Source organism: Eschrichtius robustus, chromosome 13 (assembly GCF_028021215.1).
Source record: "Eschrichtius robustus isolate mEscRob2 chromosome 13, mEscRob2.pri, whole genome shotgun sequence".
Lineage (NCBI taxonomy): Eukaryota > Metazoa > Chordata > Mammalia > Artiodactyla > Eschrichtiidae > Eschrichtius > Eschrichtius robustus.
Genome location: NC_090836.1, coordinates 17,903,699 through 17,928,242, shown reverse-complemented (window position 1 = coordinate 17,928,242; position 24,544 = coordinate 17,903,699). Strand labels below are relative to the sequence as shown.

Genomic DNA, 24,544 nt, shown 5'->3' with positions numbered 1-24,544 from the left:
TAGAATTTTATTTATTTTTAAAATCTTCGTATTTCTGTATTTTTAACTTCAGATGGTCATCATTAAATCAGTGCAGTCAATTTACTTTATTGGCATGTGACTTTTTTGTCTTATTTGGAACTCGATGTAGCCCTTGAAATGCTCTTTTTAGTCAAAATAATCTTCTATATCAATATTTGGATCTAGTAGATCTTCTCCATATGCTGAAAGATTCATCTGGTTTAAAATTAAGTTTTCAAATGTTTCTTCTAAATCAGTTTCACCAATTAAGACCGCTCCCATCATTCGCCCATTCTGCAGGACGGCTTTGATGTACTCTTGTCCTTTGGTACACCTCAGTATTAATTCATGATCTAAACCTAAGCCCTGTGCATTGTATTTTCCCAGCAATACAACCTATATAGAGAAAGATAAAACAGTTATTTTAGTGAGTATGAAAAAGAAACATAATATGCAGTTATTTTGTGTTTTCCTAGAATGGCAAATCTAGTCACGAAAATTTACAGCTGAAAGTGCCATTCGGAGGAGCCCAAAGAAAACACTTGCATGGCATGCATTTACTCTACAGATGACACTACCATACAATCTGTATGAACTTTAAAAATACCTAGCGAATATACAAATTCGTAGGATGTAGACTACGTTAGCCTTGAGTCACAATTTAAAGATTTAGTAAGAAGCTGAATTTGATCTTTCATGGGCAAATTGTTTAGTCTCCCTAGACCGTATGTATATATTTGTATGTGTTTCTCCTTATCGGTAAATTAGGAGGAAAAATCCTGCCTCAGAGTGATGTAAAGAGGATTAAGTAAGATAATACGTAGGGGGAAGTACCTGCTCATTCTTGAGTATGAACAGCTGTTAGTTCCCTTCACAAAGGAGGAGTGAATTGCAACTAAAACTCAGAAATGCACCAACAGGGAACAATTCTGGAAGAGATTCCCCCCCCAACCCCTCGAACTATAAAATACTACAGTGAGACGGTAGGTAATGATTATCAGATGATTAGTGATTAAAGCCCAGCAATAATAACCAGATATAGACTTGCAAGAAAGGAGGAAATTTGTCATTTTTTGTAAAGTGATTAAAGCCATGTAAGTTCTTATTCATGTGAGAAAATCAGATGACCATAATTAGTTATAAAACTAACAAGCAGAAAAGGCACTAATTTGCTTATCTATCTTACCTTATAGTTAAAAAATTTTGTTACGTGAGCGAAAAGTTCAAAGCTGAAATCCATGTCAGTAGACTCGCCTACACTAGCTGCGGCCATGCACTTGGCTGCATACCATCCCATCTGTCTAGCCTGGGTCCACAGCCTCATCTGAAATAAAAAAAGGTTACGCAATTTAACTTTTTACTATCATTATTTGAAAAATGTTATCACCTTAACCTAGTAAAATTCCTTAAAGGGGTTCAGTGCTTGACAGTCCTTGAGAACAGTTAGATCTAGCTAGTTAGGTAACTGATTGAATCATCTTTGCCACAGAAGCAATCAGCCATCCACACTAAGCAACTGATTCTGGTGTTTGATCATTCTTATACCTCATGTGTGGTAACTAATGTCTTTTTGTGTGCAAAAAATAATAACCATAATCATGGATATGAGCTTTAAGCATTTCTGGTAGAAGTGATAGATTTAAAAAAAAAAATTCAGTCTCCTCTCTAAACAAGGAAGGGTCTGATGAAGTAAGAGGCAGCCTATGGTAAGGGAGCAGAGTAAACTGAGCACGGTAACAACTAGAGAACGGCCAACAGAAGTGGCCTGCGGTATTACACTGCTGCACTGTTACCTAATGTATTCTAGCCTCCGAGTCCCTTTAGTTTGTGTCTCGGACTATATAAAACAAACTAACTAGTGTACTTACTGCTTCTGCAAATTAAGAGATGAAATTTATTAGATTCACTCAAAGTAAGAAACCCCTGTTTATTTTTGGACTTTCCTGTATCAGAGTATGAGGCACATGAAGGATATGATAATATACATATTCCCTAGATTCAACCCTTAGAGGGCTGAGATGTTAAAAAAAAAAAATCCCATGAACACCAATTCCGAATTGAGTTTGGGACAGATATGCCATAAAGACAACATTGGATGTCACTGTAGAGAAAACTAAAAAACAAGCTAGTTTGAAGCATTTTAGAATTATGGCTGAAGTCGCTCTCTTGTTGATGCTCTCTCTGATGTATGTTAAGACATACTAAATAGTAAAGCTGCTTCTTAGAATACATCTGGTTCTTCCACTACTTCACACTCCACAGTTAATCTGAATAAATATCCCTACCTGTGGAGCTGGTCTTTCACCAAGGTAAGCGTTGACTGGCTCCTTCATCTGTTAACATCTACCTCTGTCTCTACTCCTACTAAAACCACCCCGCCTCTGGCCGCTGAGTACCTTCCTCCAGTACTCCTGCTCCACCATTACAAGGCAGGCAACACTGTAGGGGCAGGAGGAAGTCTAGATCCAGTCAGAAGGGGTTGTTAGGCTGAGGAATTCTGCTTACTATGGGAACATTCTTTCAGTAATAATTCCCACGGGGATAGGATCATCAGAAGCAGAATGTATGGTTTATAATCTCAGTTTGCTACTTTTTAATCCAAAGCTGTGCTGTCCCAAATCATAGTCACTAGCCACATGGCTATTTAATTAAAAGTAAAATTAAAATTCAGTTCCTCAGTCACATTAGCCACATTTCCAATGCTTAGTACACACATCGCTAGTGGCTAACTGACTGGACACTGCAGAAACATAGAGCATTTCTGTCATCACAGAAAGTTCCACTGGACACCGCTGACAAGCATCTGAGCATGAAAAACAAAGTAACAATCATAATTCTTTTTAAATTAAAAGACATCCCAGTCTCTTCCATCACTATATAATAACTTACCAAAGGGAAAAATTCTAGTGTTCTTTTTGTTTGTTGTTTTTGTGACAAAAAAACTCTATGACAGCTTCCCACTTAAAGTAGAAAAGTTGGAAAACCAGAAGGCTGGATATGTTGGTAGCAGTTCCTTTATTTTCAGATGGAATCTCTGATAAAAACCTGTGACCACCTATGCCAGCTTACCTGCTGCCAGACTGGGCTGGGCTGCCAGGAGGCCGTGCAGATGTCACCTGCAGCATAGATGTCAGGAAGGGACGTGCGCATGTGATCATCCACCTTCAGGCCACCGTCTTTCCCTACATCAAACTAAACAATGTTCCTCATAAGCATATGGGGTAAGAAAAAGGAAACGTGACTTTTTCATTCTAAAGTAAAAGAACAAGTCAAATTCTACACGTTGATATGCTGATCTTTAATGAGAAAAGCTGGCTAAACTGCAAAGTTTAGACAACTAAGCTGAATTTCCAGGCACTCAAATTCCTACTAAGACGAACCCATAAAATTCTTAGAACTTCAAATTCTTAAAATTCTTAGAACATCAAAAATTGCCAATAACCATATGATGACCCCACCCATAGTTACAAAAATATTCCTTAGTTTTTGTAAACTTCAAATGCTAAAAAGCAAAAAATACAAGCTGGCTTCTCTAAAAGAATCACTTTTAAGAATTCATAGGAGGTATCAGTTTCTTACCAACATTTAGACAAACTATGCATTATGTCCCCTTAATAAGGACACTTAGGCTGGGATGTTAACTGCTTAAAGACTTGAAGCAGTAAAACAATATTGCAAATCAAGACATGAATATAAACTAAACTGTTTTCAGTCATCTTAAATTACAGTTCTGTGCCAAAACAATGAACAATTATTCATGCTTGAGAATTAGAGATCTTCATAAATAATACTTTAAAAATGTTCACAGTGGGACAAAATTTTCACCTTACATTGTTGCCACAGAGAAAAGGTTCTGTATTTGGTGTAACTCCTGTAGCACTGACAATGAAATCACAGCCATATATCTTTTCATTGGTCAATTCCACATATACAGGCCATATCTCTTAAAATAAAAAAAAAAATTATTCTCAAGTGTAATCACCACCATCTATAACATTATGTGAATATAATGACTAGAAGAAAGAAAGAAAAAGGCAGATGACTTTAAAACAACGCCTCTTAATATTTATAGGTACATTTGCTAAAACAATTTTTAATATCATCAGTGCCATCTTATTTTGGGTATAATCGCAAAACCATGGCAGGCATTCTAAATATTTTTCCTTCAAATTTAGACACAGAAATTCTAACAAAGTAAATTTAAATCGATAATACTTTATAAATTGTTTCTTTAAAAATCTTTATTACTAGATTATAGTCCACTGAGAGTTTAGTCCAACCAGGTTACTCACTTTTCAGTGTTCTCCCTTATTATTCACATTCAAACTCTAACACTCTCTTTTCCTATGAAAAAATTCAAAGAATTCAGAGCAGTGGGATATCCCATACAGTAGGTTTGGGTGAGTGTATTTCTGAGTAGTTCTCATAGGAGTGTAGAATAGGAATTTTAAGAGATCTGTGCCTTAGTTTCAAATTTATAGATTTCATTCTGTTTGATTTTGAGGATGTCACTTCACCTTTGAGAGTATCAGATTTTTTTAGTTTTTATGTTTTGTCTTGATTCACAAGATATTCTGATTAACTCACCGCGTTATGACGGTCAAAACATAATGAGCCCTACGTAAAATGTTAAGCTTTCTACAATTTAATTTATTAGAAAATGTAAAGAGTAGGTAGTGAAAACAAAATGATTTATGTTATTAAATTATGGTTTTATTTTTACTTTTCACATTTAAGTTTTATATGGAAATATGAAGCTGTTTTCTAAATATAATAATAAAGCAAGATTAAGTTGCCTTCTTTTAAAATAAGTGTTTATTTTTTTATTTCATCACTTACCTTTGTCAGCTATAACTAACTGATTATGATGGTCTCTTGGAAAAGTCAAGGACTTTTTCTTAGAAATTCTAAATTCTTCCTGAAGATAGATTTTCTTTACTTCACACATAGTTTCAATGTGAATTTTATGAGAAAACTAAAATAAAAGAAATACTGGTCACCATAATACTTCTAGAAAGAATGATCTGGGTTACTGATGATAGGAAAAAATTTATAATACGCTTATAAAAACATATAGAAAAAATAATTCTTATAAAAGAAAACACACTGAATGCCCACAAGCATGCCTCTCAATTTCTGTTTGAAAGAAATAAGCAGAAACTCAGTCAGTACTTAAGGAGATCTAGTAGTTGAATTGGCAGGTAGCACCAAGGGCATACTTTTTACTATGAGCCTCCCCGATAATTACACATATATTTCTTTTAAATTACAACTGTTACAGACTAAAAAAAAAAGTTGATATATCCCAGATTGTTATATTCCAGAATCTTAGTAAAATGCCAGTTAGGTAGGAGATACTCAATAAATGTTCACTGAACTAAACTGAAGTTCCCAGGTTAAGAATACCATTAATCTTAGGACCTGAAGGTGCAGGAATAAATTACTTTGTGTAATTTCCATCACAGAAATTAGATATGCTGTGAAGCCAGCCCCCTTCCAACCTACTGAAGGCTGAAAAGGTATCATACACAGTAATAAGGACTGCATGTTTCTTACAGTATTTAAATATCATAGCCTTTTAACGACTACTAAAAAACTAAAATGTCTAGTAAATAAAATGAGTAAAAGCAAGTCATCTGCTTATGCAATTAGGATATTAAATGTGTATATTATTTAGAATCTATCTAATAACCTTTAAAATATTATACTACATCTAAAGTGACCTTTGAGAAAAGATTAATTTAAAATGACAGGTGTATTCACTAAAGTCTCTGTATGGGGAGATCTGTCTCTGGAGAGTTCAAATGGGCCAAGTGGCACTGAAGCCCTTTCCTAGCACCATGGATTTTAAGGAAAGCAGCCTAGCAATTCTTTGACTATATACTTATAACCAGTCTTTAACAAACAGTTCAAGAATTTAAAATTGCATTTAGATATGTTTAAACAGTATATGAAAACATACCTCTTTTGTTCCTTTAAGATCCAACCCTTCATGCCAATCAGGTCCCAAGGCACTGCCTATATTACCAGCATTAGCTTTGGTTTCTGCTTCCTTTTTCCTTCCTGAAGGGATAAACTCAATTCAAAATCCAAATGATATAAAAACTGCCAGGCAGAGAATTACATTTGTGTTCAGAAGTTTTTAGGCAATGTAATAATTTTCACACATTACATTCATACAGCAGGACTAAACTTATCTATATTAATCATTTTAATCATAATTTTAATATTTTGTGATATAGAGCTATAAAATGGGTAATCTTTCAATCGAGTGTTGTGTATAAACACTCAAAAGTGTTTTATGGATGTTATATACACTGGTTAATATGAAAGGTAAGAAAATTAGACATCAAATTTTGAAAATTTTGTCAATTTTTAGTACCCCCAAAACTTACAAAATTCTTGCTCAATTTTATAAGCCAAAAGTTTAAAAAAATAAAAAAGCTCTTTTAAACTAAAAAACTGTATTTGTTTTTAAACTCACTGCATTTTTAATAAAATTACCTTAGGTATTGTCCAACTGGAGCATCTGTCTGCAAAGATGCAGATGGGCTGGTTTATTTAATTTACTTTAAATTGCCAGTTTTAGTTATACATATTTTTCATATAAAATACATCATACATATATATACACATATATAAATATATTTATCTTATAAATATTTCATACATATATATAAATAACATCTTAAACATCACATAAGGAAATAGAAATATCTATATTCCTATCCCCAAATAAAATATTTTTGCTAAACTTTCTTATAGCCTTTTTCTATATGGTTAAAAAAATAAAGTTTCATCCGTGAATGAATGAGCTAGATGCTATATTTACCTTCAGTTGTATATCTGGTTCTTTTTTGTGCAATTTTAGCCTCTGGTTTTTCAGCAATGAGCTTTGAAGTCAAGAATTCAGCCGCTCCTGCATCGAAGAAAGTATTCCCAATAGCTTTATCTTTAATGGCCCAAATTACTTCACAGCCTTCAATTTCATACCTAAAAGAAATATGAAAGTTACTTGGAAGAAAAAAGCTTTGTATCTACAAATAACAGTTATCTCTTAAGGCAAATGTAAAGAAAATATTTTAAGGCAAACTGAGAAAGAATGATTATAAAGAGGAATGTAACACTTTTTCAGGATAATAAGTGCTAAGTAGAATAAATAATACGAGAAATTTAACCAGTTTACTGAAAAAACATATGTGACAAATATATGTACTGAATATCAGGTAAAATTTCATTACAATGAATATCACTCCAAAGTGTTCAATTTCTACAAGAGAGTTATATGAATGTCCCCCAGGGTTCCCAGGAGTGAGCAGTGCCTTGCTTATTACCTAGTTATAGAGTAATCAGTAATGAACGGATAGATGTTATAGATGTTATATAGCTACAATATTGAGAACAGTTGACTTCTTTGCTAACAAATATTTTATGTATTCAAAGCACATTATGGAAGGACACAGAAAAAGGAGCAAATGAGGGATACAAACTAAAATCTTAACTTTGTTACAACAGAATAATTACCCTGCAATGAATTCCCTTCACCTCAGAAATTTCCAAGCCATCTAGCCAAAGAAAGATCCAGTTCACAGAAAAATGAAGGATCTTAGAGGAAGAAAGGAATGGCCAAGGAAGCCACCTTCCATTACCGTTCAGGAGGTAGCCAGAACTCCTGAGCACCTGCAATTTTATCTCTAGGTTTGGACACGGAGAACGTAATTTTCTTAATATTCATTCCACAAAGTCCCTGAAGTTCATTATAATTTATCTGCTATTACTACTTGTTTTGGTACAAATGAATTGGGACAATCCTGGACACACAGTATATATGGTCATCCTAACTACACTAGGATTTTATTTGAAATTGCAATGGTAATAAGAGTGTATTGATGTTATTAATTTTTAACATTTATTTATGGTAAAAAGTACTGCCATCTTTATATCTCAGACTGATATAAGTTAGGTTACATGACTTTTCAAGGCTGATCAGTAAGCAGGTGATAAAAGAAAGAAGGTTTAGTACATCTGACTCCAGATCACCTGATGTTCATGCTTTCTGGCATATGGTAAAGGAGTCCCTTGCTTTCTCCAGTGGGCCTTTATTTTTCCTCCTCTCCTATGCCAGCAAAGAGTATTTATAGTTACTAAATGTCAGATTATCTGGAGAACATTTTATCTTAACACTGCTCAGGTCATACAGCACTGCTGATGAGCAGAAAGCAGAATACACACACATTTGGTGATAAATTTTATATGTCAATTTACATACAGGCACACAGTTACCATGAAATGATTTCCTTAATTTTTATAAATTAGAAATTTCTGTAATTACCATTTTCTTTTTGTATTTTAAAGTAGTACAGCAACATAACACATATCAGAATAGCTTAAAATACTGATGCTAGACCAGCAAGCCATATTTACTATAAGTAGTCACCATAAGTAACTCCTGGATGTGCTGTACCTCACAAGACACCCTCTAATCCTCTTACCCTATGAACTTGTCCTCAGAAAGATGCATAAGCATGAAGGTATCATCACCCATAGGGGAAATACTGCTTTCATTTTTAAAACCACTCTTAAAAAACAGACAACAGTGAAGTATTAAATTTTGTGAAATTATGAAAAACTATGTCTGTTTGAAAAAGAAAGGATTAACCTACATTTGGAAAGAAGAAAAGAGATAATAACTGAAATAAAAGTATACTGAAGAAAATCAACATTAGCCTCAGTGGGACACGGGGGCTATTAAAAAGCAGAAAGAGTTTGGATATGTCATTTTTCATCAAGAGAAGACAAAGGCCTAATCATTCAGTAAACCTAAACCGAGAGAATAGCACTATATGGGAGCTTTCTTAAACTACCCGAGTTTACTGAATATAAAATTACGTGTTTTATATCCAAGTATATGGTCTTTAATCTTCAACCTAAAGAAAGTGAGGAATAGGATTAAATGTTGTGAGACTCTGAACATTTTTGAATGAGAAAGCTTTTCAATGTGAATAATAGTAATAATAATAATAATAGTATTAAGTTATACTTTTGGTGATAACTGATGGAGAAAATCTGTCATGTGTACATAAGGATTTGAAGCCCCTCTTACAATAAATCTATGCCTCCCTCCTCTTGGCCCAGTTTGGTCTTGACTCTCTAGTTTTTTCTCTGCATTTTTCCATACAATGCCACAAACTTCATAATTAAAATAATGACTGCCACACCTAGTACTCAGGCAATCCAACAACTCTTACAGGTTTCCACTGGGATTCACCATCCTCTAAAAAGGAGGGGCAAAAACCTAGTCTCAGAGTTGGAATGAATGAAAGTGAGAAAAGACGGGCTTTGGCAGATTCCTTATTTTGATATAAATTTGTCCTCTTTGTAGTCAGACCCAACTTTCTGGCCTGAAAAATATCTAGACTATTCTATGTCAGCCATCTGCTGAAAGATAAAAATCACAAAGAAAGTGCATCAATGCTCTGTAGACCACAGCAGGTCCTCAATGTTTTCCAAACTTGAAATATCATCTTATGATAGTATTTCACATTAAGGTGTTCACAATCCCCAACTTCCAAAAACCAAGAGCAAGGAGTACCACATACCCTGAAATAGAACTCACAGACACTTTGCGTTTCATCGGCCAGACAGGTACCATACATGAGTGAAGCAGGATGGGTATAAGCAATAAAAAGCAGCGGGGACTATCTCCAGAACTCTCTAAAGGTGCACACATTTAAACTGTTCTTCAGCATAGTACATGCTTCTAAGAACACACGTACGGGCCAAATCTACACAGTCATCAGTGTCTGCCCCTTTGAGACCTAAAGCATTCCCGAAACTCCTATGTTTTATAAGGTCAATTTTGCAACTAGGAATTCCATGAAAGCTAAAAAAATAAAGTGGATTTTTCCCCTTGAAAATGTATGAAAAACAATTATATTTATCTTTGATTTTATGATAACAAGATGTCTTCTAGTCTGTCAATAATCACATGAATCACAGGGCAATTCTTACATAATATTCAAATATATGTACTTACACTAATTCAAGTGCAATACCACCGTTCCCTATGATCATTATTCTCTTAGCTTTTGTAAGCTGTTTCTGAAATTCCTGTATCAAAAAGAAAATGAAAAGAGTGTTTTGTAATAGTGGGCAATGCCTGAAGCAAGAGGCTTCACTGATAATAAACCTCACTTTACCACTCTGCCAGGACGCACCATCCCAATTAATATAATAAATGCTCCCTCCGTGTTTCACCCCAAACTGCCTTTATAGCAAGGCCTCTTCCTGACTTTCCTTGCCTTTTATGTCACTACATTCAGAATTGCAGCAAGAGCCTCTGTCTTTTGTTTGCCACATTCCCAACTATTTGACCAAATCAATTAGCAACATGACACTGATCTAGACCCTGGAAACAGGAGTCTTCCTGTCCTTCTAGTCCCTAGTTGACACTTTCCCTGCAGTTACTCAGCACCTGGGACTTGCAGGAACGAGAAGCACAGCAGCACAGTGGTTCAGAGCACAGATCTAGAGTCCCTGGCTCTAGCAGTTACTAACCAGGTGACCTTGGGCAAACTGCTTAACCTCTCTGCACCTCAGGTTCCCCAACTATAAATGGAAATAAGAGGTGAGTATATCTCAAGGTTTCTGTAAGTATTAAGATGATAGAGATAAAGCTGTTGGGAGTAGGAGGCACATAATGTCTAATATTTATTTAAAAATGTTATTACGTTATAAGACAGCTAATTGACGCCTCCACCTCCCATCCCCCCCCCCCAAAAAAAAAAATCACAATGAACTTGGAGAGAAAAAAAATTACCAGGAGTCATTCTTGTGGCACTTTCTAAAGTAGAGAATAGTCCCATTGCTTCCAGATGACATTTGAATTGCTAAATTCCACCTCCTACTATGTCAGGTCACCATTTCTATTAATGGACCCCAAAACTGATTGTAATGTACAATACATAACCACTGAATTGACTTCTTCAAATTCTACAAGAAAAAACCTGAAGTTAATTCTACTTTGTCCTTCACTGAACACAGCAGGTAATTAAAGACCTGTAGAGAGCAGTGGGCAGAGAGATGAATGTCATGAGTCTAGATTATACTTCTGATAAACTTAATAGCTACTTTAGTATAGCTAAATTTCTTAGTCTCTCCATCTCAACTGCCTCTTTGCAGAGTGGGAGTAATGACTGTCACACAGGATTATCATGAGGATTCAGTGAGTTCATATACGTAGAGGACCTCGCTGTAACACAGTTATGAACTCAATCTTTGATAATATGAACCTAAAATGTTTACAAGAACACAATCCAGTTCTTCTAGTATTGTCTAAATTCCTAATTATTTAAGAATAAGCTGAAAAAAATACTATCAATTTTCAAGACTATAAAATCTTATCATGTAAATGTACAATTACCACTTCATGGGACAGAACAACAACGAGCTTGAGGTAAGACAATAGTATTGTGACTAGAAAACAAGAAGGTTTTTGGCAATAAGGGTCAATGAACCCTGAAATAAATTACCAAACGAAGCTGTATAAGGTTCTGAAGGTAGAATTTCACCTTATTGGGATAGTTTACCACTGTTCTTGAGCAGAACAACAAACCAAGTGTCTTTTTCAGTTCTAGGATTCTGTCATGATTCTGTATGACAAAGATCTTCTGAATACTAATTTCTTTGCTGAGAAGTAAATTTTGGACATGCTTTATCTTTTGAGAAAAAGATCATTACATCCTTTAGGATGCAAATCACATACTCCCGATCAGAGTAAAATAATGAACGTGTGTGCAATGTAAGTTGTAACCTTCAGCATAGACATTATTTCTGGGATATCACATAATGGAAAGAACATGAAATAAAAAACAAGATAAATTATCCACTAAAACTAAACTCAAATTGGCAGTAATAAACCATTGTAACTACTTTCTGGTTTATGAGTCATGAAACCTTTCTTCTGCTGCTACAGTTTACGAATTGACGTTATAAGTGGAACACTTTGATTCAAATGTAGAAAAAGTCTAAGAAACCTTCATGTTTCTTTCCCATGACCCAATGTCAAAATGTTACCTGAGCACTGTCTGTATCACGGATTCCTAACACGTAAGGATTTTCTTCACATATCAACTTTGGTTTAGCTCCAGCACACAAACAGAGCTGCTTATAAATATGCTGATTGCCATCTTCAGTTAAAATGCACTGTAAAACCATAAAGCAACGAAGAGGAGAGGGGAAACATTTATAAATAGGTACAACTGCACTTTAAACATTCAATAAGACAAAAGCAAAAAATATATTAAGGTTGCCTCTTGGTGGCACTCAATACTTTGTTGCAGCAATGACAAAGCTAACTAAGCATAGGAATGCATTCTCTACTCCAGTGATTCCTAATCACTTTAGAACCATGAACCATTTAAAAAATCTGATGAAAATCAGTCCTTCTCCCATGGAAAAAAAGGTACATTCCCACAAAATTTTGGATAAAACCAAGGGAATCTCATGTTTGGAAAGGTATGTTGACCTTAGATTAGAAAGGAAACATTTAGAAAATTTCAAATTGAGCATTCTGATGAACATTTCCTTGATGAACATTCTGATCTCAGTGAGAAGATACTGTAAGAAGATCTAGTGATTCTAATCATATCAGACCTTAATGTCTGTTATGGGTACCGGGGAGTAGTGAATGGTAGAAGAGGTCACAATACATCTTAATCTGAAAAATCAGAAGTGCTAAAAACAGTATTTATACTCCTAAGTACAAACAACAATCACTTTACCAGCAAACTTCATGCTGTTTGGGGATTATATTTTTATGTAAGTGAAAAACATGTTAACCTTAAATCCTAGCATGTACTGGCTTTAAAGTTAATTTATATTCATTTTGAATTAATGAATTTAGATGAATCTAAAAATACATATCAGAGATCCATTGTTTTTGTTCCTTAATATTGAATGAATATCTACACAAAAGTAGAAGCATTTAGAAAGCAGGTATACATAAGCATGTGCTACTATGAGAGATGTCAGACTTTGCTGGAATGGTTTCAGGGGTTAACCTTTGTGCCATATGTCTGATTTATAAAACTTGCCAAATAGCGTTTACATACCCGCTGAAATATTTGTTACCCATTTTAACTCTTCAGCTACATAACAAATACATAAAACCAATAAACCAACACAGTATAATCATACAGAAATGTTACACAAGTCTTCCTTTAGATAATCTGGTTAGAATTTTAACTAATAGAAGTTAGTCATAGGCACTGACCAAATTTAAAAAATTATTTGCATTTAGCTACTATAAAAGAAACACAAAAACTTTTCATCGGCTACTGTTAAATTTTTGGAAGTAGAGACGAAGGTAAAACACATTGTTTCTAATTCACTAAAGAATACGAAGGATGGATGACAGAATGCAGACATGTATGTTATGTAGGACACTTTTCAAATGAAATGTGTGGCACTCTGATTCATTCAAATGCCCTAATATATAAGTTCCCTCATAATTCATTAGTATACTTTTGAGCCTACCTCAATGAGCAGATTCACTGACATGGGCGTCTTATGGAACAAGTACTACCATTACAAGTATTAGGAACTAACTGCGGTGTTTGGATTCAGATTTGTAATATTTTTCTCATAAAACTCAGTACTTTTTCTTACTTTTTTTTTCCCTGTCAGGTTATTTGTTTCAAATGTGACATGTATGCTTTCTCCCTAAGGGAGAACTCAAATGTGAGCTGCTTTAGAGAAACAACTACAAACCCTACTTCCTATCTTGCCTAAAGCTCATCTGAAGATACTGTTAATCATGTGACACTGAGACGTCCTGACATCTGAGACTGAGGTACTGCCTTTCCTGAGACTGTCTTAGTTTGGGCCTTATATCATTTTGGACTATTACAACCACCTAATTTGGTTGTTGGCTACTGGCCACTTGCTCTATCCCAGTTCATCCTTGACACTGCTGTCAGATACATCTTCCTAAAAGAGTATTTTAGCATCCCTGGCTCCACTTAGAATCTCTTTACTATTTTTTCCCTTGATTATAAAATAAACTCAATTTATTAGCATGACATAAAAAGCTCTTTACAATCTTATTTACTTATTTCTCTGGGCTAGTCGGCCAATCTCCTTTACTTATCCACACCCCAACCCCTTTGACTGTCTCACTCTTCCACATGCCGCTTTCCTTTCTCTGGGTCTCTGAACCCGTAACGTAATCTCTTCTTCCTGGAATGTCCTTTTCCACCTGGAGAACTCAATTCACCCATCTTTAAAACACAGCTCAAACATTACTCAATCTGGGAGGTCTTCCTGAATACCTACCATCAGAGCTTTGACAATATTTCAACAACTGTTTTCTTCTATGGGCGTACATTACACGTACGCATGGCTATACTCCCTATGACACTGAGAGCTACCGGGAGTAGGTTCCTGCTATTACTGCTATTGTATCTCGGTACTTAATGCAGTGCCCAAAACACAGTGAACACTATATAAATGTTAATGCTAATTTAAAATGTAAAACCTAAAATGCCAGGCTAAACTAATTATATGACCCCAAGAAACTCACAAAAAGTGTAAGTTTTTCTAATACCAATGGAAATCAATGTCACTGAAATTTACATGCCAGAGACTTGGGCGGTGGTGGAGCAGCTGGGGGTCAAAGGAAGGCAGGCAAAACCTCACCAAGATTTAACAATGGCAAATGTCATTAAGAAAAAAGCCCTCTTACATGTTCTTTGCTGTTCAGTTGCTTTACTCCAGATTCTATAACCTTAATGTTGGGAAAGCGATTTTCTAACATGGTACTTGGTTGTTCTTCAACATCAAATTCTTCCAACACTTTAGAAACCTGCATTAGATAAAAGAAATAAAAATGTATACTTAAAAATTTTTTTCCTTTCAAGAATTTTAAATAATAAAAAAATACTTTCATTTCTTTTTATACACTATTTATTTTATATTGATAAAACAAAGTCTGCCAACTGCACTATATACAGTGGAAGGAGGGCCAGACTCCACATTTTAAGACCTAAATTCAAATACTAGTCCTACCACTCTTGGGCAACTCAGAAAGTCACTGAGCCTCAGTTTCCTGGCCTGGAAAATTAGGGCTAACACTACTTACTTCTGTATAGTGTAATCAAACAGCTTATCTATTTCTTTATCCTTGTAGCTCTCTCTTTCCATTGACTAGCTAACCTTATTGTGATCTAGTCTTTGGACTCTTCTTTCCTCTTCTCCAAAATCATTGGCATCCTCTTGGACTCACTTTCCATCCTATCCCACTAAGACTCCATTGTGGATCATTTACTTCCCCTTTTCCCCAAATCCTTTACTTCCTTGCTCTCTTATCCTTAACCATTAATTACCCTGAAAACGCCCAAGCACAGACCAAATTACTTGCTTTCTCTAGTCCTATACCCAGTCTGCTATAGAAGTACCACACACCTTTCAGACCAGTATTTGGCCTTAAACACTGCATGGAAATGCTACTGCATGGCTATAGCAGTTCTCAAACCTTTTAGTCTCAAGACCCCTTCACACCCTTACCAATGATTGAGGACCCCGATGAGCTTTTGTTTTTTTGAGTTACACCTAGCAATATTTGCTGCATTAGGAACTAAAACTGAGAAAAATTTTTAAGTATTTCTTAATTCACTTAAAAGTAACAACAATAAAAACGTGTTACACTGATACAACATACCTTTAATGAAAAATATTTTTTTCTAAAACAAAACAAATTAAGTGAGGAGAACAGCCCTGTTTTACATTTTTGCACATTTCTTTAATATCTGTCTTAATAGAAGATAGCTGCATATCTGCTTCTGCATTCAAACTGCTTCTACCTTTAAACCACTGCAACGCTGTTCTGGTTGAAGTATCAATACATGAAGAGAGTTCAGCCTCACACAGATATGCAGCCCTTTCAGATAATTGTACATTCTTCTTGATGCCACACTAAAACTCAACAAGTGATGGTTTCTTAAAGATTAGATGAAATGTAGAATTTGAAACCATATCAAGAACTTTTCATACTGTGACTGTGAAATCCATTAGTTTATCCTGCACTTTGAGCGGATCTTAGAACATCACACATCAGTCGTTTGGACAATACTGGTTCATTAAGTTAACAGAGATCTTCCAAATACTGACACATTTCATATCAATAAATATAAAAAAACACATTCATTATTATCAACAATTTCATGAGAAAAGTCTAAGTACTATAAGGCTCACAGTGAAGAATGAGTTTTCCGAAAATCTAATTTTTGCTTGAAGGCTCTAATTTAGTCATATTGGCAACAAGTACCATCTGTTGTTTTCTTAAAGTGACAGGCTCACTTCATTCATTTTCCAAACATGAATAGCCAGTTTGTCAGCTGTTCTTTCAAGTAAAATTGATGTTCCATGAAAACAGTAGCTAGTTCATCTTCAACTCAGCAATTGCACAACTGCTTTTCCTTGAGACAACGTTGTACTCGTATGCAGAAGAGCTTTATGCATACATCGCATGGCATCATATAGAATATTAAAAAGATGAGTACTCAGGAGTCAAGATTTAATAAAGCTAACATGTTTTTTACTGGCTTTTATTTTTTTCACTAACTGTGTGGCAGTGAAGAACAAAATGGCTACCGATGTAAGCAGCCAGCACTGCTTTCATACCATCAGTGCAAACGTCAATATAGTGAGAAGAGCAGTAACATCTTGGTAACATATTCCATTCCGTCAGTGACTTTTTCAAACTCTCACCATTCTAATATTCCCTGAACTTACTCTACCCTCTTTATTCTCAGTAAATCACCTTACTTCTAGGCACAAAGAGACCACTAAGAACTCTGACTACTTCCTTCCCACTATCTAGACATTTTTTTGCTAGTGTCCACCTTCCCTGACCCATTCCCACTATTTCTGAGTCAATCCATTGCTCTGTGCTCCATATCCCATCGCCTCTCACCTCCTCAGGACTCCTTACTTCTTACGTATTCCTTGCTTTCCTTCATCTTCAGGCTTCCCCGCTGGTTTCTTAATCTCAACAGGTGAACAGGCTCAAGTGTTTCCCACCGTAAAAGAATAAAACTCAACTTAACGCTAGACCTTGTGTCCTCTTTTTGCTGCCACTCTATCTTTTCTACCTTTGCAGCCAAATTTTTCAAGAGAGAAAAGTTTATGCTGTCACTTTAGAATTTCCTCCCATTCATTTCTCAAAACAGCATAAACTGTCTCAAAGTCACCAATGATTTATACTAGAAATAGCTACTTTCGAGCCATCATCTTACCTGACCGTTCCACAGGATCTGACACAACTGACCACTCCTCTTAGTTGAAACTTTTGTCTTCCTTGGCTTTAGGGTTACTGCTCTTTCACAGTTTTCCTCTTAGATCTAAGACTAAGAAGAAGGATGGCCATTTTTAAGTTCTCCTTTCTCTCTGACCTCCGCTTAGTGTTCCAAGGACACCACCACTGGGCCCATCTTCTTCTCCCGGCATGTGTCCTTCCTGGGAAAGTGCAAGCCAGGCCTGTAGCTGCAGCTGACACTGAGACAACGGTGAATACTCAATTACCGTCTCCAGCTCAGTCTTTCCACTTGCTCTAAATGCCCCAGCAGCTTGGCATCATCTAAATTTAGATAAAGTGCAATTTCGCATCATGGCCCACAAGCCCGTCACGACCTGGCCCCTGCCTACCGGCTCAGCCTCGCACTCCACACGCCAGCGGTGAACTGGTCCCTGCTGGGGCATGTTTCATAGTTACACATTGTCATGCACCTTGGCACATGCCTACCTCCACTCCCTCTCTTACAAACACTGTAAAACCTTCTTCAAGTCTCAGTTTCAATGCAACTTCCAATGTAAAGCCTTCCTTGATTCGCAAAAGGCAGGCTTTGGCACTCCTTCACAATGTTTTCTATGTATAAAAATAAATATGCATGTATTGGAATATGACCTCAATTTTTTTGCCTCTATCAGGATAATGATCATATTGTATGACAACTATTTCTTGCATATCTGTTGTCCCAACAGAAAGTAATCATTCTGAGAAATTGACCATGAGGGCCCTACAACCAAAGTGCCTAGTTTCAAAACCTGACTTTATGCACCTCAGAAATTTACCTAACCTCACTGTGACCCATTTACCTCACCTGTAACATGGGGATAATATAACAACCTACTTCACAGGGTTAAGAATTAAATACATTAATATATTTAAAACATTTAGAAGTATAGCATAATAAGTACTCCGTAAATGTGAATTATTATTATTATTAATCCTTTTTCTCCTTTAAAAATTACGCAAGTCATGAATATGTGCTCTTTTTAACACTAAACAAATAAACAATACATAATAAAGATTAAATATTAAAATCCTTCTTTACCACTCTTTAAATCTCACTTTCCCCTTACCCCAGGGATAACCACTAGTGACTTTTTGATGTATGTTCTATACTTTTAATCTCTATAGCCTGGGTGCCTAGCACACTGGTTGGTAAATAATCCAGATGCTCAATAAATGATAACAAGAATGCAATTTCTGACTTCTAAACACTAAGAATAACTGACATTTGCAATATTTATTTTAATTCACTTTCACATAGATTAGTACATCTTAAGCTCACAACCTTGTTAAGTAAGCAAGGAAGATATTATCCTAATGATGCAACTCAGGTACAGACATTTGCCAAGGTTACACAGCCAGTAAATAATAGTTAGGCCTAGAACCCAAGTTCTTTTTCTTCTATTGTACAACACTTAAAAAAAAAAAGATTGGCAAAAACTAAACTCAGGTCTTACAACTCTGGGATCATTACACCAAATTAAGTCTTCCGTAAAGACATTAGAAGACTCAGCTATACATCTCTCTATTATGTATGTACTCTTAGCCGTAATTGAATATATACTTTTTTCTTTTAGAAATTAAGAGCCATAATTTGTTCTCTGGTTCTCCCAATCCCATAGTTCTTTTGGCTGTACCAAAGGTTCTAAGATATCTTATCTCTAGGCAGGTTATAAAGAGCAACATATGGCACTAAATTACCCTTGGTCTTAGGGGCTTATGTAAATCTTAGGGGTTTATATATGAGAATGGGGTAGGTTAAATGAATATTGATCTCTTCCCTGGGAGACAATATATAAAGAACTTTTATAAAACATACTTCAAGATTGGAAAGGTGTGTTTGTGGGAGATGGGTAGGGAGAAGGTTGCTTTTCCTCTTTAGCATCAAGTCTTTAACCTTTATATGAATAAATAATAAATCTTAGACAAAATGCTGAAAGAAAAAAAAGATACAATCTATTATCAGAGTATTATAAGGGAAAACTTCTAATGAATCAAAGACTATGTCAATAGTCTTCACTGCAGTGTGGGAAGAAAAGATTTATGTTTTTCATCTTTTTATTCATTTATTTTTTGCATAGGCATTATAATATTCACAACTGTAGCACTGTAGTACATGTATATAATTTATAAATATAATATTAAAATATGAGCTCAAAAGTTTTTAACAGGTGAGGTACAGGATCAGAAATGTTTGGAGACCACTTTTCTTCGATACTATGACCCAAATGTTCTCAGACTCCTATTATAATGTTATAACGTGTGTAAAATAAACTCACAAACTACAAACTGTTCTGAGATGCTTATGACACACCTGAAACATTAATTATCTGCAAGTGTAAACCTGGCTCAAAAGCACTTTTCTTCTGACTCGTAAACACACACACACATTTATAATAAAGATACACATGTATATTTGCATAAAGATACACATGTATATGTGTGTAACACCTTTCCTCAAGAGATAAATTTTCTGAAAAGTAATTCTGAGTGGGGAAGAAAAGATGGGAGAGAAAACTAGAAATTCAGTACCATTCCAGATGCTTTTGGTATTCAATCTGAACAATTTTAAACTTTGAGCTATGATTTTAAAATGAGTATCAAAAGAACATTTGTCATTTTAAACAATTAAAATACTACAATTACACTAACTGCTATTTGAGTGATTGTAGTTTTTAAAGAGTAATACTAAGAAAGTTATATAAAGGTTCTTACCAGCTTGAAATTTGTAACTGCTTTAATAACAGGAGAAGCTGTGATCAGGAGAATATCTTCTGATGGAAAGTGAATCGCCAACTAATTAAAAAAACAAGTAGGAAAAATATGATAAATAACTAAGCATTAGTACATATGGCATGGTGGGGTGAGACAGGGATAACACAATTTTAATAATGTTATTAACTTAAGAAACTAAAAACTCACTGTTCTTACTCTAAAGGTCTTGGTCATATTTATGGGGTAGTGGTGAGTAATGTTCCACTCTCATATTGATTAAAATGAAAAATACATTTACACTAAACTCAACAATTATCATGCAGAGGATGAGAAGAAACTATCTTCTTAATTAACAGTTAAACCAACTTCTATTTATTATAAAATAATAATTTCAATCGCCTTTAGTAGAATGAAATTAAACAAAGCTTCAATAAAACATTTAAAAGCTTAGCACCTTTCCCAAGTACTTCTATAATATTTGACAATATTATCACTCTCTCCATCGTGCTTTCCTCTGTATATTCTGTAATTTATTTCCCCACTTTCTGTTTCCACTACTATACTACTAGAATCACCTTGAAGTTAGCCTTCCAGTCTCATGTTAACCAGCTTCCCCTGCCCCAAACACATTGTAACTAATAATCTTTCAAAATTTTTCATTTGATCTCATTACTACACTGCTCAAAATCATTTCACTACTTATATAAGTCTTTGTTAAATTCTTAGCACGATTTATAAGATCCTTTATGATCAGGTCTCTACCAGCTTTCTGGCTTCATCTCTGGTCATCTTCCCCCAGCAGCAAAGCTTAAACCATATGCTTTAAGCTTTGCTGTTTCCAGATGGTGCCACGCTTTTCCACCTGAGATTACACTGTTGCCTCCCTTTGGAAAGTCTGTCTTTTCTTGTCTACTTGGTAAACTTTTTACTGATTCCTCTATATATGCATAACTCAGAGATATTGTGGGTTCGGTTCCAGACCACTGCAATAAAATGAATATCTTGATAAAGCGAGTTGCATGAAACTTCTGGTTTCCAAGTGCATATAAAAGTTATGTTTAGGGACTTCCCTGGTGGTGCAGTGGTTAAGAATCCGCCTGCCAATGCAGTGGACACGGGTTGGCCTGGTCCAGGAAGATCCCACATGCCACAGAGCAACTAAGCGCATGCAACACAACTACTGAGTCTGCGCTCTAGAGCCCGCGAGCCACAACTACTGAGCCCGCGCGCCTAGAGCCCGTGCTCCGCAACAAAGACAAGCCACTGCAATGAGAAGACCACGCACTGCAACAAAGAGTAGCCTCCGCTCACCACAACTAGAGAAAGCCTGCGCGCAGCAACGAAGACCCAACGCAGCCAAAAATAAATAAATAAAAGTTATGTGTACACTATAGTTGCCAATATTAAGTGTGCAAAAAAATGTGTTCTTAAAAAATGTAATGCCTTAATTAAAAAATACTTTACTGCTAAAAATGCTAACCATCCTCTGAGCCTTCAGCGAGTGGTAATCTTTTTGCAATAGTAACATCAAAGATCACTGATCACAGATCACCATAACAAATAGAATAATAATTTAAAAGTTTGAAATATTGCAAGAATTATCAAAATAGGACACAGAGACACGAAGTGAACAAATGCTGTTGGAAAAATGGTGCCAATAAGGCTTGCTAGAGAGGGTTGCCGCAAACCTTCAATTTGTAGACAATGCAATATATTCAAAGTACAATAAATCGAAGGGCAATAAAATGAGGTATGCCTGTACTAAGACAAAAGGACACTTCCCTTAAGAAAGGATACTTCTTCCCTAATCCACTCCTTACCAACTCCACAGGTACCCCTAAGGTACTGAACACATTGATGAAATGACTTATTTACTTACTTATTTTTACTTATTTATTTATTTACATGACTCACTAGGCTGTGAGTCTCTAAAAAGGAGGTACCATACTCTGTTTGTATTAGTCTGATCAGCCCTTAGTACGGTGCCTGGATTATAGGTGTTTACTCAGAAAATAAATGAAAACTACACATCCAAAGATTAAAAGTTAAGGGAAAAAAAACCTCTTCAATTTCTTATGACATCAGTGATGTCATAAGAATAAGACATCTGTTTACTGTTTACCAACAGAATAATCCAGTCCCTCTTGGAATACATGTACATGTATATATGTGGTCTGATTATTCACTATAAATCAGAAAAGCATACCCTCACTGCATTTAATCCCTTGCCAGTTGTTTTAAAAAACATTACTAAAGATGATATCTCTTCTATCTTGGGAGTCCAAAGTACAGGAAACTTACGTAAGCGTTTCTTTATCATTCAGTTATGATGCACTCAGGACTTGGGTAGCGTGCGGAAGCGGGATTCAATCAGCTAATTAAGAAAGGGGGCTGAGTTTTCCGACCAAGAACTTACTAGTCGTAACCCCCCCTTCTCCTCCCCATCGGCTTAGACATTACTAGGACCAGAGCCGGGTTCAGTCCGCTTTGCGTTTCCCCTAACAACTTGCTCGCCATCGCTCCTCCCTGCGCCGGAAGCGAAGCCTGCGAGGTACTAAGGACATCATCTGGGGCCACGACACAGTCTCTAATATCTGCGAGCAAGAAGGAGTGAGAGGGGGAAAAGGAAGCGGCTAAAGAGCGACCTGGAAAAAAACCAGGAAAGGTGGGAGGGGAAGGAGCCTCAAGCGCCACCGCCTCCGGGACGGACGAGAGGCGGAGCCGCCTGCGCGCCCCCTTACCTGCTCCGCACAGGTGACACCCGCGATGCCACCCCCGACCACCACGAACTTCCCCGCCGTCGGGGGCAAGCACGCCGCCTCCATGCTCTCGGACTTCCAGCGGTTTTAGGACTACAGTGTGGAAGCCGGAAAAGTTTCCAGGCCGGGAGAGGGAGTGGTGCGGGGAAGCCCCTTTCGGCGCCTGCTCCTGAGAATCCGAGCTACGGGTGCCCGGGAACTCACACTTAGTCTCTTCGCGCTTCTCCGAGCTACGGGTACCCGGGAGCTCATACTTAGTCTCTTCGCGTATCGGTCGGGGCTGCGTTTCCTGAAGTGCAGTGGCGGCTTGGCAATTCCGGGGTTTTGCGTTACTATCGCCACAGCTGAATGTAGTTTTTCCACGAAAATTTGGTAAAGATAAGACAAAAACCAAAGTAAAGTAGATGGGTTGTCAAAAGAGGCTTGGTAGGTTGTCTAAAGACAGAGCAGTGTTCTCACGGGGCAGAGCGTTCTTAGAATAAATGAAGTTCTCACTGTTCGTTCCTGCGGGAAATTAAACACAGCCTCAGCTCTTAAACTCTTCCTGGTAGAAGGAACATAATCCTTCCCTACTCGTAACCTAGCAAGCTAAGATTTTATGTTTTGGAAGCACATTCTTCATTGACAGATTAATCAAGACGAAAGCAATACTACTATTGTTTTCTAAGAAGTTATTTCCATTTACAATTTTGACCTCAGCAAAAATTTCCCATACTATATAGACTTGCTCGCCATTTTGTCAAAATAAAAGAACATTCTTCCCCAGTTTTCAGTAAATAGCAGCATGTGTAAAGGCTGAACTAAATATTACCAATCTAATTTTTAAAAACTATTTTTACCATATTCATATTATTACAGTATTCACCATTTAATTGTTTTACTATTTACTATTACCTTTGCTGTCTCATATAATATTTCCCCTGCGGGTTGTACTATAAAACTAAGAAGGTACTATTTCTCTAAATGGCTCACTCAAAAACTGGCAATTATCAATCCCCCTTTAATTCTTTAATACTCTGGAAATAACCAGCCTATATAAACGAGAAAACCTAACACATCTAATTACAGATATTTACTGATAGCTCTAATAATTATTGTGTTTTGATTTACTAAGTTAAATAGTAGGCACTTTAATAAGTGATTCTAAGTCCAATTACTCTCTCAGGCAAGCAAACAAAGCATTTCTAGCAAGAGGAAATTGGACTTCAAACCCATATAGATCTAGTCTTGTTTACTTCTCTTGCTTCTTTATTGTCACACGATCTCCCTCATCTCACTGTGCTCTAGCTAGATTGAACCACACTTGCAGCTTCCAGGATATGGCATATTCTTTCGTTTCTGAGCATTTGCACATAACTCTTTCTGTAATGCTCTTTCCCAGTAATTTTCCCTAGCTAAATCCTCACTGACCTTTGGTTTAACTAGCCATCACCTCCCCTAAGAAGCTTTATCTAATATGTCCTCCAGACTGAGCTGGGTACCTCTTGACTTAAAACACTTTATTTTACCTATTACAGGCCTGATTCCCCCTCGCCACACCCCAATCACAAACTCCTTCATCTCAGGGATTACTTGTCTCTCTTTGAATCTTCAATTATTCGTGAGTGTCCATGTAAATGTGCTGAATGAATTAGTAAGTGGTTGGAGCATCAGACTGCCCTGAAGTCCCTTAAAAATGTATTAGATCCTCTGGTATATTATGAAAGCTATTTCCTCTTTG

General features: G+C 36.2%; 1 protein-coding gene across 1 annotated transcript; it reads right to left on the bottom strand.

The window, feature by feature from the left end:
* Positions 1-9: 9 nt before the first annotated feature.
* Positions 10-22,995, bottom strand: PYROXD1 (pyridine nucleotide-disulphide oxidoreductase domain 1). Its single transcript, XM_068560170.1, has 12 exons — positions 22,807-22,995; positions 20,066-20,146; positions 14,744-14,863; positions 12,076-12,204; positions 10,037-10,110; positions 6,833-6,993; positions 5,963-6,063; positions 4,840-4,975; positions 3,831-3,943; positions 3,070-3,192; positions 1,187-1,324; positions 10-396 (listed from the first exon to the last, which is right to left on the bottom strand). Exons 1-12 carry the CDS (start codon positions 22,888-22,890, stop codon positions 148-150), a joined length of 1,509 nt encoding a protein of 502 aa, XP_068416271.1. The 5' UTR covers positions 22,891-22,995; the 3' UTR covers positions 10-147.
* Between the last annotated feature and the right edge of the window lie 1,549 nt (positions 22,996-24,544).